Source organism: Dipteris shenzhenensis, chromosome 10, assembly GCF_047967505.1.
Source record: "Dipteris shenzhenensis isolate YYH24624 ecotype China chromosome 10, Dip_SZ_1.0, whole genome shotgun sequence".
NCBI classification, from domain to species: domain Eukaryota; kingdom Viridiplantae; phylum Streptophyta; class Polypodiopsida; order Gleicheniales; family Dipteridaceae; genus Dipteris; species Dipteris shenzhenensis.
In genome coordinates this window covers 12,188,464-12,203,223 of record NC_141605.1, presented here as the reverse complement: position 1 = coordinate 12,203,223, position 14,760 = coordinate 12,188,464, and the positions used below count along the sequence as shown (strand labels likewise).

At 42.9% G+C, this 14,760-nt stretch overlaps 1 protein-coding gene across 1 annotated transcript in view; it reads right to left on the bottom strand.

The window, feature by feature from the left end:
• LOC147897409 (Asparagine synthase family protein) overlaps positions 1-10,264 on the bottom strand; it is a 105,375-nt gene extending 95,111 nt beyond the window's left edge. The window contains exons 1-4 of the mRNA XM_087380420.1: positions 10,051-10,264; positions 9,639-9,969; positions 2,169-2,386; positions 1,304-2,056 (exon numbers count right to left, since the gene is read on the bottom strand). Coding sequence (XP_087236546.1) covers positions 1,304-2,056; positions 2,169-2,386; positions 9,639-9,969; positions 10,051-10,119 — 1,371 coding nt within the window. The 5' untranslated portion in view covers positions 10,120-10,264. The remainder of the gene's footprint in view (positions 1-1,303; positions 2,057-2,168; positions 2,387-9,638; positions 9,970-10,050) is intronic.
• Positions 10,265-14,760: the final 4,496 nt, after the last annotated feature.

The window sequence follows — 14,760 nt, the reverse complement described above, 5'->3', positions numbered from 1 at the left end:
CCATGCACATACAAAGACGTACGCATCGATCAATCATGACTCAAACATGAGAGATTAAGGAGCCTAGGCCTACCAAAACGAAGATCAGCCATGGAGGCAAGACGGAGTCCATTCTGAAGAACGACACTTGAAATTTGGTTGAGACAAAAAGTTATCGGCAACAAATGGATTTACAAGGCTTAGTACAAGTTCTACAGCCCTTCAGACAGGTACAAGGCCTGGATGATTGTCAAAGTGTATGCACAAATAGAACATTCGACTACTATGAAACTTTTGCGAATGCCAAAGCATTGGCAACACACAACAGCTGGCCCAATGGGATGTTAGGATTCCGGAATGAAGACCTAGAGAGGGCCGCATTTCTATAACCAAGATCGAAAGGGAAAGTCTTCCGGAATGAAGCCATAGAGAAGGCTGCATTTCTATACCCAAGATCAAAAGGGAAAGTCTAGAGAGTTCACAAGGCATTGTATGGGCTGATACTAACCTTAAGAGCTTGATACCAAAGGATCAAACAACTTTTTTACAAAGATTGGTCTCTTATAGTCTCTCATGTGCCAACCTATATCGCTTTTTAAAGGAGTACATGCATGTTGTACATGGATGACCTAATCAGCACCAGTGACTACATGGAGAAGTTCCAGGACGTTAAGGGCCTATTTCAAAAGGAGTTTAAGATAACAGATTTGAGACTTCTTCCTTATTTCCTTGGCAAACAGGTCTAGCTGAGATCAAACAGGAATTCATAAGTATTGTTTGGAATTTTTGCAACATTTTTAAGTGAACTGTAAGAAGGCAGCTATCTTGCTGGAGGTCGAGTCCGTGTTGAACAAAGAGGATACTTCTCATTTAATTGACATGACTAAGTATTGGAGCTGATGTATCTTACCAATACCAACCACAACATTCAGTGTGCTGAGTGTGCTGAATCAGTTTTTATCAAAGCCCAGGGTGAGTTTGAGGAAAGCATTAGGCTTCTCAAGTATCTTTGAGATTGGAAACAGGTTCATGTACCTTGTTCATCTACTTTCTGCTGCAAACTAGCACTAAGTGTGCTTGACAGGGTGGAGGGAGGCCATCCAGGGGAGGGCTTTGGTCAGGGATCCTTCCTGCGATTGAGTTTTCTCTAAACAGAGAATTAGCTCTTGCCTGGTAGCTAATCATTAGTAAGCAAAATTTGTACGATGTTATGTAAAGTCGATTTATGCAACCTTGACTTCAAAACTGCTTTGAAAATTTCCCTTAGTTGATATAATCATTTGCTTTCTAGCTACTAGATGCATAATAATTTTTAAAAACTTACCCAATCATGTCTGAAAATATTAGAGGTGCGCTTCTTCACAGACTCCTTCAGAGCAGTTAACACACAAAACAAGATTTCTTTTTTATGCTCTGATGTTGTGTAAAAGAAGTCATATAAACCGTGATGATTATGGACATCAATGCAGTTGTCTGCTTCCTGCATTCCTGATGTACTTTCAAAACCCCCCACATTTCCAGCACACAGCTGACCTGCATCCAAATCCCTTTTTCCACCATCTACGATGCAGTTTTGTCCAGTGTTGCAAGCACTCTGCGAGGCAATTTCTGCATCATCCACAAAGGGCTCTAAAACGTCTCTTTCCCAAGCTGTTATCTTAATTAAAGTTGGGTCTATCCAACCATGTTCCTCGAGCCTCCCTTTCTGAAGATAAAACCCTGATTCCTTTTCATCCTGTAGAATCGTATTGCTGATCTCAATGCAAATACTATATATTCCACACTGTAACTCCTCCCAACAGTCAAACATGCTGGATTCCTGAGCTGTCAACTCTTTCCCAGATGCAACATCCATCACTTCCTCACTGGAACTCGTTATTTCTGGACAACTCAGATCAGGAATTTTCCATCCATCATCCCCCATGGTTGGCAGTGGGATGGCCTGCTTAGATTCATTGCTGAGAGAAGTAGCTACTGACGAGAAAATGATGTGTGCATTCTCTTGGGATGGCCAATGAACCAAGAGACTACGCCGTCCTAATGCATCTCGACCAAACCATATTGTCCTTGATTCAGCCTGAACCATCAAACTTCACTTAAAATGAGTGTGATAAAGGTTATATAATATTTACTCCTAATTACTATGGGACCTACAACACTGCACATGATAAGAAAATTAAAATACCCACCTGCCAATAAATTAGAGCCCAAGGACCTTTTATACTAGATAACAGCTCTGGGACACTCGTATGACTGTCTCCAGAACTCCCCTCCTCAGTACAGGAACAATGCTGCCTGCTGGCACACCTTGTATGGCAGAGGCAAGAACAGCATCTATACAATGAATCCATGATCACTTGAGCATCATTTTCATCTGATCTAACAGGAAGCCCACCAAATACTTCACCTAAAACCATGGGAGCAATAAGCAATGGCCTAAATTGATAAAGTTGAAAGTATCTCCAAAGGAAAACATAAGCAAGGGAAACACAAAACTAGTACAGCTGGTACGTCTGGATTCAAACAAATTGACACTTGAGAAAATTGGCACGACGAACTCCTGGCTAGGTTGACCAAACAATTTATCAAGATAGATTCAAACTCCAAATACTGTCTAAGATTTTCTCTATGAAGCAAAATACAATAAAGCATGTGCTTTGGAGACGTTGCACCCAATAACGTGGCCACACTATCACTCGCTGCCATTTTATTGGTAGACAGTACCAAATGAGCACGTGAGACTGGCATACTATGACCAATTAAGTAAATGTTGAAAAGTGTGTGTAGATTACAGGGTTTAAACAGCAGGTTTTGCATTCCCTGTATAGATGACATCCTATACCGTCTCAGCCAGACTGATCTCGAAATTGGGTATTATGAAATCGACACGAACCCCTCTAACCTTTACCTCACGAAGTAACGACCTTCAAATTTACACAGCTTCTAAGAATCATATCCAGGGCTAGGAATCTCAGATTGAACCATAACTTTACCCATGTGATACCTATCATGTACCTGTGATTTGGATTAAATGTGAGAGAAATACAGTGCAATACAGATTGAGTTATATGACAAGTCTTGACTCTTAACTATTTTCAAGGCCTTCAAATGGATGTCATCCGCTTATATTCTTGGATCTCTCTCTCTCTCTCCACCTAGCTGCCTCCTCCCTCCTGCCTGGCTGCCTCCTCTCCATCCTCACCCCCCGTCTGGCTGCCTCCTCACCCTCATCCCCCGCATGGCTGCCTCCTCCCTCTCCCCTAGCCACCTCGTTGCTGCCCCTGCCTCCCTTGCACTGCTCCCCGCTCTGCATCCCCCAACTAGCACTCTCCTCCCTTCCCGCCTAGCTGCCTTCCCTGTCCTGCCTCTCCTACCTACCTGGTGCTCCTCTCCGACTGCCTCTTCATATCCATTGCATCTCCGCCCACGCCTCTTCCTGCTTGTATTCTTGTTTTTATTTTCAAAAAGAGATTCTATTAAGTATGAATGAAACATCGAGAGCAGAGCTCAAGGGAGAAGTACATTACGTGACATGCGAAAGTACCCAAATAGTTCAAAATCAAGCTCCTATTAAAGAGCTAGAAAATATCCAAGGTTTAGGCTGAAAGTGCCACCTCAACCTTGTCGGGAATTCCGAGAAGAACGGGGAGCCACTCCACTCCCTACGAAAAAGCTTCCTCCTGGTAGAGGCTGCTCGTGAAGACCCTGCATGATTGCCCAAATGGCTACCGATGTGTGTACCATGTTGCTAACATATGTGTGGGGTGGACTTGAGAACCATCCAAAGCCTCTGTACATCTGGATCTCCAAATGTGCCACACTGATATGCTCAAAAGAATCTATCCACAGATCCATGTGCAGGTCTGTACAATGAGCCAGGAACATCGTCCAAAGAACATGAATCAACCAAATGTTGTCAAAAGGAAAGAGCCCAAGAAGAGTCCTGTTTCTCATAAAATGCTTGAGGCCCCGAAAGAGAGAAACCATGCTACTGGGCCTTCTTGCTTGTTTTCTGGGCTGCTAGTACTGCTGCATTCTCTCTCGCTGTCCTCCCTACTGCATCCCATAGGATGGTGAGCTGACACAGTGGACCATTGGATAAGTGGACACTACCCTCCACTTTATCCTTTCACCTTGGACCCTTCCACATGGCCCGAGAAACAGAGAGAAGGGAAAACACAAACCCAAGGACAAGAAGAACAAGGATAAGGCAGAGGGAATGGACATTTCGAAGACCAATTTAACACGTGGACAACTCGTAGTGGGAATTAACATGGATAGCACATCCCCTCTCACAGACCCAACCATCTGGCACACTTATGCACACACCCTCTATGACATCCCCAACCAACTGACACCAAACATTCCAATGAACGAGCAAAAGGTCATGAGGGGTTATGCACTAAGTTCGTTGCACATGGACTAGTACCTTGGCCCCAATCTTAGCAAAGCTATTTAAGGAAGCGGTTTGCACCGGTTTCCCTCACTTCGACCCTTAACACCATTGTCCCAATCCATAAGGTAGGGGATCCCATGAGCCCAAAAAACTGCAAGACCATTATGATCAGACATGTCAAGTCCAAGATTTATGCATCAACATTTTGACACCCAGGTTAGATAGTTTGCGGGAACGTGAGGTATTCAGAACTGTGAGGTAGGCCAGTTTTCGGGCAAATCATGCTACATTGGACCACATTTTCACACTGAGAGCTATCATTGAGGAGGCCCGGGCACAAAAGCAAAGAGTCTACTACGGCTTTCTACAGGCTTTTGACATGGGGCCATGGGCCCAACTATTCAGACGACTCCTTGATCTAGGGTACAGTCATGACATCATTTGGGCTGTCCAGACACTAGATCAGCCAGTATTAGGCCGCGTCAAGATGTCAACTGAAGGACAGAGGAGATCATGAGCATGATTGGGGTTAAACAAAGCTGTCATTTATCACACACATTATTTGGTCTATACGTTCATGAGCTTGAGTCCTTCATCACAATGCTAGGTGGAGCAGGCTCACCTTTTGTGATTTCTCTGATCCTGATTCTACTATACGCAGATGACATGGTTCTACTTTCCCCACCAGCTGAGGGCCTTAGGCAACATTTGGATGCACTCCAAACTTTCTGTGACACACATGATCTGAAGGTGAACCTTGGTAAAAACCAAGGTCATGATTGTCAACACTTCTTGAGCAGCCGTACATCGAGAGTGGTTCACCTTCAGCTGTTGCATCTTATATGTACCTCTTCTCAAGCCCGATTTTCACGATGAGATCAGTCATGCAAGCCCACTTCAGCAAAGGGTACGCCACACTTGCTAGACTCAAGCGTAAGTGCTTTTGGTCCCATCTTCAGGACCCTAGAACCAAGTCTCTTCTTTTTTACTCCCTTGTTCACCCAAATGGCATGTACAACAGCCCCTTTTGGGGGACAAATCTACCAGACATGGACTGGTCCCATATCAAAAGACTACAGATTCCACTTCTCGCTCAGATGATCCATAGCAATATTCTGTTAGCAAAATTTGGGGCTACCCCTTTGCCGCTTGATGCAACCTTGATCACATATCGTCATAGAGTCGGCACTACGACGTTCGGACAGCGTAGGCTACCATGGTTGGCCTTGAGACAGCAAGGGATTTGAGAAGTTGGTATGCTCGTGCATGCAAAATAGTTTTCAAGCTTGGGATACACATGGATAGACTGCCACCATTTCAATATAGCCTTGAGGCTCCATCCACTCCACTCACCTATCAACAAAATCATCAGAGAGGACCTCCTATAGGTCCACACATACAGCACCTTGCCAGCACCTCATGAGCTTTCACTGAAGCTCAGCTTCTACAGAGATCATTGCTTGAAGATTTCGGAGAAGGGTTTTACTGGTCCCCCAGCTATACTTAGATCTATCTACCACATGCACTAATATCATGACTCTTTCTATATTACCACTACTTGCTAGGTGCTAACCCCCATGCATTTTTAATCTTAGTTCCTTTTTGGTCTTCACATTAATTGTTAGCCACTCACTTACCCCTAGGCATATGACTAAGAAAGTAACCCAAATTAATGCACATAGAAGTCCATAGAACTTTCTATCATCAAAGACCTTGGCAAACAAATGCTTGATCAAAACTATCGAATGCAATTATGCCCTCAACATATCTTCAAGAGTTTGATTGACTCTTTCTATCTGACCATCCAATTCAGGATTGTCCCCACACTCATTCCCAATTCAGTCTTTAAGTGCATCAAACACAACAGTCCATGAATCTATCTAGAAGCCATCTTCTAGTATCCTAATGGTGCTCCTCTCTTTGGGCTAGAGAAAATTAGACAAAGCAGGTCTTTCTTATGCAGAGGGGGCTCTAAAGAAAGAAGATATCCCTGGTTAAGTGGTCCTTCTGTACCAAGCCTAAGGCTGAAGGAGGGTTGGCGGTTGTTGATATTCAACAGGCAGCCCTTACACTCTCAGCATCTTGGGTCATAAAGGCTGTTCTAGACCCTGAGCCTGCGTGGGCTCAGCTCTTAATGAGGAACTTTGTTCATGCCAGCCATTGAGAGCTCCCAACTAGAGAAACTACCCCCTGCTCTCAGCCCTTTTGCAACCTGAACCCTGTAGGATGAAGGGAAGCCCCCTTTTGAAGATCCCTTTGACTTCCCTTGAGGCATTACAAAGTCAAATAATTTTCTCAGGTAAAGGGGCATTTATAAGCACTGATTCCATCTGGATGTCAGCTATTTTCAAGGCCAACACCCTCAGTGAGACAATGATTTTATTAATGCAAGTACATTGTTCAAAAAAATTCTACATTGTTGGGGGCAGATCTGGAAAAGAGATGAACTCAGGTGTAAAACCTGGCCTGAGATAAGAAAAGAGTTTGGGCTCACCATGTTGAGCAGCCTGGATTTATGGTCTCGTAACATTCAATGGAAAGGGGAAGGACTTCAACTTGGTGGGAACCTCTCATTTTTAACCCATCCCAACTCCCAAATCTGAGATAGATGAAGTGTTCAAGGTATTAAATTTGACATAGAACCTGATAGACAGTAGCCACTTTAGAGAAACACATTTCTAAAGATTTGGCATAGAGATATACCAGACAAAATGTCCACAATGCTCTCTGATCCTGCATAAAGATTTTCAGCCTAACTCTAGAGGGGAAAAGATTGGCAAGAATGATGGTAGGTGTAAAAGATGTCAAGGCCACAAAGAATATGTTTTTCATTTTTTTGTTGCTTGTCCTGATGCTAGAAGGATCTTTAAAAATTATAAAGATTCAACTAGGGGAGTACTAGAAAGCTATTCTACTAGGGGATGCCTGTACACTCAAACAAGAGTTCTAGAGTCACATCAAAGCACATGCAATCTGGTTCATCTGGGTAGCAAGAAACAGTTGTAAGTTCAATAATGTTGTTGCTAATAATGTAGAAGGATCTAAAAAATTATAAAGATTCGAGGGGAGTACGAGAAAACTAATTCTACTAGGGGATGCTTTTATACTCAAACAAGAGTTCTAGAGTCACATCAAAGCACATGCAGTCTGGTTCATCTGGGTACCAAGAAACAGTTGTAAGTTCAATACTGTTGTTGTTAATAACAAAGAAAAACACAAGGAGGTTCTGAAGTTCAATCAATGTCATGCTCAACTTCTGAAGGAGATAAATGAACATGTTCACGACTTTCTATGCAGGGACACAGAGAATCAAGAGCAGGTCCAGGAGAAATAATATTTCTTGACAAGGAAGCTTAAATGTTTAGAGCATAAATGTTGTATCTGTGTTTTGCTAGTTCCCACTTATTGTTCTTCATGATAGAATCCAATTGTAACTACATGGCCCTCATCCAATGCTTAGTGTCTTGAGCATCCTGAAAATCGCTTGGTTCATCTATATCGTTCCAAGCTTAATCAACAAAGTTTGCTCCACCTGTCCTTCAGCCAGCCCTTGTTCTACTGAAGAGAGGAGCTGAAAGTTTGCTGTCCTACAGAGTCTGTAACAGCCATCTATGGACTTTTCTAGCTTCCAATGAGGCAGCCCTCTCTCCTCTGACAACTCCTGCACATCCTCATGTGACTTTGTTGTACTTTTACTGGTCGTAACTCGGTCACCAGGAGTCACACCATGGTCTCACCTTGTTCACACCTAGGTCATACCTTGGGTCACACCTTGTTCACATCTTGGTCACTGGAGCAACATGCCCCTAGCCTGGTCACACTTTGTTCACATCTTGGTCAGGGGAGCAACATGTCAAGGATGGATAGACCTTGGTCACAATGTAGTCACATCTGGCCAATTTTGGTCATTCACTACGAGACAGGGGGGGGTACAGGATTGGAAGAGTACAGGTCTGGGCATGTCGAGCCTAGACCAACCTTGGTCAAAACTGATCCGCCCTCGGTCATCTCCCCTTGGTCAGAGTGAAGTACTGGTGCACTGGACTCTAGCAGTTAAGAGAGCACAGGTGGTGCACATGGAGGTGCACATGGGAAGTAGTCCAGCAGTTAAGGGAGCACAGGTGGTGCACAGGGTGGTGCAAATGGGAAGTAGCGCCACTTGCCACCAACTAGTGCCAGGTGCACATGGAGTAGACAGGAGTGCACATGGAGTACTTTACTCACTGACTTGGAGGAGGTTGGGGAGTTGCAAAAGACATCAAGGGACGAAGCGGCGGAACGGCTAAGGAGATAGGAAGACAACCAATAGGAAGCAAGGAAGGGGATTTCCAGCCAGGAAGAGCAGAGAGGGAGCGGATGAGGGGAAGGTGAAGAGGGGCAAAGGAAGGAGGATGAGGGCATTCCAGCATAGGAGGGAGAGAGAGGCTAGAGTCGAGCTCGCCTAGTGTGTATCTTCTCCTTGGTGTATCAGTTATTGTGTAACTCTCATTGGTGTATGATTCATTCCTCCTAATGAACCGTGCTTCTTCCTCGCTACTCCAACACTTCTCCTTGTTGTGTTCTCCTCCCCTCATGTCCCTTCACTTGGTATAATGGACCCTGTGCCATGTGGCTCGAGTTCTATTCCATTCATTACGAGGGTTGGCTCTTGTGATTTTGTTCTGTTCCAGTCTTTAGCTTTGCTCTTGCACTCGTATCGCTCACATATCCGTGACACCATCGTCCTTGCTCCTTCCATCGTTGACACCATTGTCCAACACTCGCACCATGCACCTTCGGTGACACCATTGACATCCTACTTGCTCATTGCACCAGTGGCCCTAGGCCTCCGGTGACACTTTCGGAAGTGGTGGAAACCCCACCCTCAGACAGTTTATGGGGATCACGATGGGACACTGCTAGAGTTGAGTAGCACTAGTGAAGTGGTCTTCTAGGGTCCTAAAAAGAGAGATCTTATGCCAAATAGTCATGAAACTTTTGAAGGAGCTAATGAGAGAACTAGGAGGTAGTTAAGGAGAGTGGAGAAAAGACTCCCGGCAGACCAACTTTTATTGTGTATTCAACAGAGCTTGGATAGACTCAGAAAGTTGAGGATATTGCACGGATTCATACAAGAAATCTGCACTCCCTAGTCTTGTACGTTGACGAAAGAGGTGATGAAGCTCACCAATATACTCAAGCACATTGTTATGATACAATAAATACGAGATTTCTTTATAAACTCCCTAGTCTTTACGTTGGGGTAAGAGTTGGTGAAGCTCACCGTTATAGACAAGCACATTGTTATGAGGATCTCTCAATGGCTGGGAAATTGGAAGAGCTCCTCGAAGTTGCAAAGAAGTTCCCACAAAGTCAAGGATGCCCTGTGAGTACTTTTTGTCACTGCTTATTAAGTGTGGATCGCCTTTCTCTAGCAAGGCGCTGGATCTTAAATGGAAGTTCACAGAATTGTCCTCTACATCAGTTTCAGAAATCACAGTATGCTCAGGCACAAAAGGTTTTATATTAATTGTGTGGCTGCCAATACGATCAGGACCTCTCCTTTGAAGCGCCTCGACGAGATGATTTGCAGTAAGACCGGCAGCACCCGGCACCTGCAGTGAGCATGGTTTAATATTTTTATGTGCAAATCATGAACATGAAATCACCCAATTGCAAATGAAAAGACAACTAACCTCATGAATAGTTCTGACAGGCTTGTTGGCAAGCTCAACGCCAGATACGATCAAGCCAATCCCACACATCTTTTTGAGCAGGTTAATCACGCTAAGACATATTTGAAATGTTTACTAGCAAGGCATCCATGATTCAATGGGAAATTTTGGTGTGCCTTTGATTCACCAATTTAGCCAGGAAACGAATGAAGAGGACCCTAGCGTAACACATTGATTTGAGCGTGTACTTTGGAATTAGTACCTACGAACTTAACTACTACCCATTTAAAGGGAGAATTCACAAATGTCCTCTCAAGAGAATGTGGACATTGTTTGATGAGCTTTGGACATTATTTTTTGAGCTAGTAAATGATTCTGGGTTCAATGGCCCACTTCTTCATATGTCCTCACCTTCTTCATATTTTTTGAGCTAGTAAATGATTCTTGGTTCAATGGCCCACTTCTTCATATGGCCGCACCTTGCCAAGGCCGCCCAACAAATTATCTGGTGGACAACAAAAACTTTTTGAATGACCTCTTAAAGACTACCATGGGGAAGTAATCCCCTATTCTAGACCCATGGGCAGATTTTTGTGAATCCTACCATATTATGGATAAAGTGTTGGATCTTTTTTCTCACAACTTTACAGTGTGATGTTCATGCTTTGAGCTTACAATCATAATGGCTTCTTCTTTTCAAAAGATTTCAAATGAGTATCCATGTTATATAGTTTAGATTTGGTGTTGACTATAAAAAAATACTTAACATGGGCCTTAACTACTAGTAGCATTCCCATGCACTTTAAAAAATACTTAACATGGAACCTAAAAAACACTTAAAATGGATCTTAACTAGTAGCATTCCCATAATCTGCCATTAAGATAAACCCTTAGCCCTTCACAAAACATCCTTAAGCACCTATTTTGTAGGGATCATTTTTTCAAGCATCCTTAACATAGCCCTTGAATCCCAATCTGAATGCACACTTTTATTAAAATCCTGAATTAGTCCTTCTTAATTGGTGATGGGAATAGGCATTCCGATCCTACTTTCCCTGAGTTAGGGAATGACATAAAAATCCACACTCTTCGTCTTGAGGTCTAGACATCGATAGAGGGCTTGGTTCACGGTCACTAGTGGTAGGAAAGGGCCTATGGGCACAAATTCCCAGTTGAGATTCACAAGCTGCATTTTTTTGCCTCTTCCCTTCCAAGAAGATGCTCCTAGGGGTCTTTTTGATCATGAAGGGCTCAAAGGATGGAGTGAGAGACATGTAGCATGCAAAGACCTACACATGCTGATAATTCAGGATGATTTGTTTTTAGGTGTCTGTCATTAAGTTGTGAGATTTTCTTGGATCATGGCTGAATGCATGTCTATGTGCGTGTGACACTGTGAGTGATTGAGTTAGTGTTAGTGGTGCATTTGAGAGTGAGTGAGTGTTGTGTGAGGCCAAACTGTGTGAGGACGTTAGTAAAATGCATGAGCTCTATGTTGTGCTCATTGAGTTTACATGGGTTCTAAGTTTGTGCATGAGCTCTATGTTGTGCTCGCCATGTGCATGCATGCATGTGTGTGTGCACGTGCGCGCGTGCATGTGAATGTGAATGTGCATGCGTGCATGTGTGCGCGTGAGAGAGAGAGAGAGAGAGAGAGAGAGAGAGAGAGAGAGAAGGGGGGGGGGGGAGTTTGTTCGTGTGCTTTTGTCAAGAGTGTGTGTAGTCTCTTTCATGCATCCATGTTTTGGAGCTTAATGTCTAATCCTGTGTGGTCTCTTATGTGGATCACTTTGTTATGATCGAGGACCCTTCTTTTTATTTTTGTCTTAAGCAAATTATTTGGATATGGTTGCAAACAATTGTTTCGTTATGGATCTTCAATCTTTAGGAGGTGATGCCATTATATTTGTCTATCTTCAATCTCTAAGAATTGATGTTGTTGAAGTTGTTGGAGACTTGTAGTTTTTGGCCTTCTGTATCAGTGGTTGTGTTGTTTTTGGGAATTTTATGTTGGATTTGTCGCTTTTACAAGTTGAGATGTTGTTTGTCCCACTAATGGTGGTACTTCTCGTGATTCACACCATATCAGAGGTGGTGCTTATGGTTTTTTTTTTGTTCATGTTCTTAGTTTTTGGGTTTCGAATATATTTTGTGTCTTGTGAAGGCACTCCAAGTGTTTGAAGCGGTTCTTTTGGTGCTAGAGGTCTTTCAACTAGTTCATCTACTATAATAAATATTTTGAGTCGACGTGGTAGTTTGCATGGTAATGTTGATGGGTGTTTGATGAATCAATCCCTCCATGCAAAAGAAGATTGAAGAATGTTTGGGTGGGAGTTTAGACAAATATAGGTGGGCTTGGAATAGGTTTGATTTGTGGAGGACTAAGTATAGTTATGATATGAGTTGTTATACTAAGGACCTTGATCTACACATTTTCAATAATTTACTAAACAGGTTTGATCTGTGCAGGAGTAAGTATGGTTATGATATGAGTTGTTGTATTGAGGACCTTGATCTGTACAGTTGCAATAATTTACAGAAGTAGTTAATTAGGAGGGTTATGAAGAAGGATGGTTCGCCTTCCCATCTGGTAGTCTTGTTGCATAGTTTAAGGCCTTTAGTTAATAATAGGGTCTAAGCATAATGCTAGTTGCTTCTATTGAAATAATTGAGGTTTTTTTTAATATTGTAATGCCCATTTTAAGAATAGTCAAAATGTTATGAAGAGTTCTACACAAGCTATCTCAAAAAGATTCTACAAAGTCTTTATTCAGAGGTTATTCATGACTTGAACTTTAGACTTCATACTTCAACTCTTAGTCAATCTACAAAAATGTTATTTATTTAGCAAAACCAGCTTGGGAGACTTTTATATTTAGGCTATAAGATCACAATACCTCTATATTCCCCTCCATCCTCTCTATTCAACCCCTTTCTCTCCATCCCCTATCTGCTAATTCTATCACAATCCTTCCCTAGCTATTCATACCCCATCCTATTTTAAACCCCCTAATTTATTCAACCCCAGTTCATATCTATCCCTCTCATTCCATCCCTTCGTATCCTCTATTCCTCTCCATCCTCTCTATTCAACCCCTTTCTCTCCATCCCCTAATATCCCTTAATTCAATCCACCCCATAATCTTATGCCATCTGTTTCTTCTCACCCCTTAATTCAACTAACCCCCCAATCCTATACCATCTGTTTCCTCTCAACCCTTCCTCCCCTACCCCAACCTCTTCCTATTACCCTTTTCTCATATGCCTCTCTCTTCCCCTCATCCTCTTCCCATTCCCATTCATATGGCTCTTTCTCCTCCATCCTCTCTTTCCCTCTTCCCATCCCCTCTATATTCATCCCTATCCCATCCCCTCTTTTCCATCCAACATCTCCTTCTAGTTCCTTTCATCCCAAACTCCCTATCCATCCTAAACTTTGCTTCTATCCTCCCCATTTCTCTCCTCCATCCCATTCCTCTAGCTTCCCCTTTCCTACCCATGCCCTCCCCTCTCCTTCTCCTTCCATACCCCTCCCCTTGTAATATGCCTCTTTTCCTATTCATCCCTTACATCCCCTATCTCTCCTTTCCCTCTTTCTCATAGATCCGGAATCCCGTCCTTTCTATGCCTCCTTAACGAGTCTTGTCTCTTTCTCTTTTCTTCTCCCTATGCATTCAAAAATGCATGACATTTAAGCAATGTACCTTTGAAACATGGATGCAAATGGCAATATTTCAAGGGGGCCAAGACCCCCCCCAGGAGCCTACATATAGGGAAGTGAGAGCTACATTCTTAGACCAACTTGAGAAAGAGATCCCAATGGAATCTAGAAGGAGCTATGCAATTATCAATAGGAAACAAACCAAGATGTCGACCAATAATTGATTTGTTTTTCTGAGTTGTGGAAGCATTAGAGAGTAAATCTATATCCAGAGGTTGCACCCAAAATGATTAAAAAGGAGAGATTTGTTACAAGCCTCAAATCTTAGATTGAAACTTGAATTGGAGAACCCTCTTCGTTTTGATGAGGTAGTATGGTATGCATGAGAGAAGGAATTGGAAGATAAAGAGATTGGGACGATTGGGGTTCCAGGATAGTCCAAAGAATCCACCAGTTAGCATTAAAGTTGCTCTAGTTGCCAGGGAAGAACCAATACTTTCTCCTGCCAAGGGATTGATGACTCTTTGACAATATGAGCTTGAATATGTTGGGTGGTACAGGTCGAGGTAGGGGGAGAGTATCTTATGGAGGTAGAGGTGTCAAAGTTCCACAAAATTAGAATGGGTGGCCACCACTGCAAGGAGGAAGAGATTGAGGTATGTATGCTATGAATGCGCATTGTTTAATTGTGGTGCGTGAGGCCACTACATCACCTATTGTGACAAGCCTCCTTGTATGGGAGGTGACATGTTTCCTCTACCACAACACTTGAGCAATAGGGCTAATGATTTTGGGGTGGAGATTCAAGATCCTTCTTGGCCTAGCACTAGTGGTACTGTTGGTATACCCATGAATGCAAATGATAAAAAAAAAGGTAAGGTAGTGAATCTAATTGGGTTGACAGAAGTTCCAGAAGTAATGTCGGTTGCAAAGAGAACTAGAGCTCAAATCAATGGAGAAACATGCCCTAGTCCAAAAATAAGGGAAAGCATATGGAAACCGAGCCTCCAGAGCAAGCAAAGAAAAAGGAGGTGAGGAGGTCTGAAAGGTGGTACAAAGTGATAGATTTA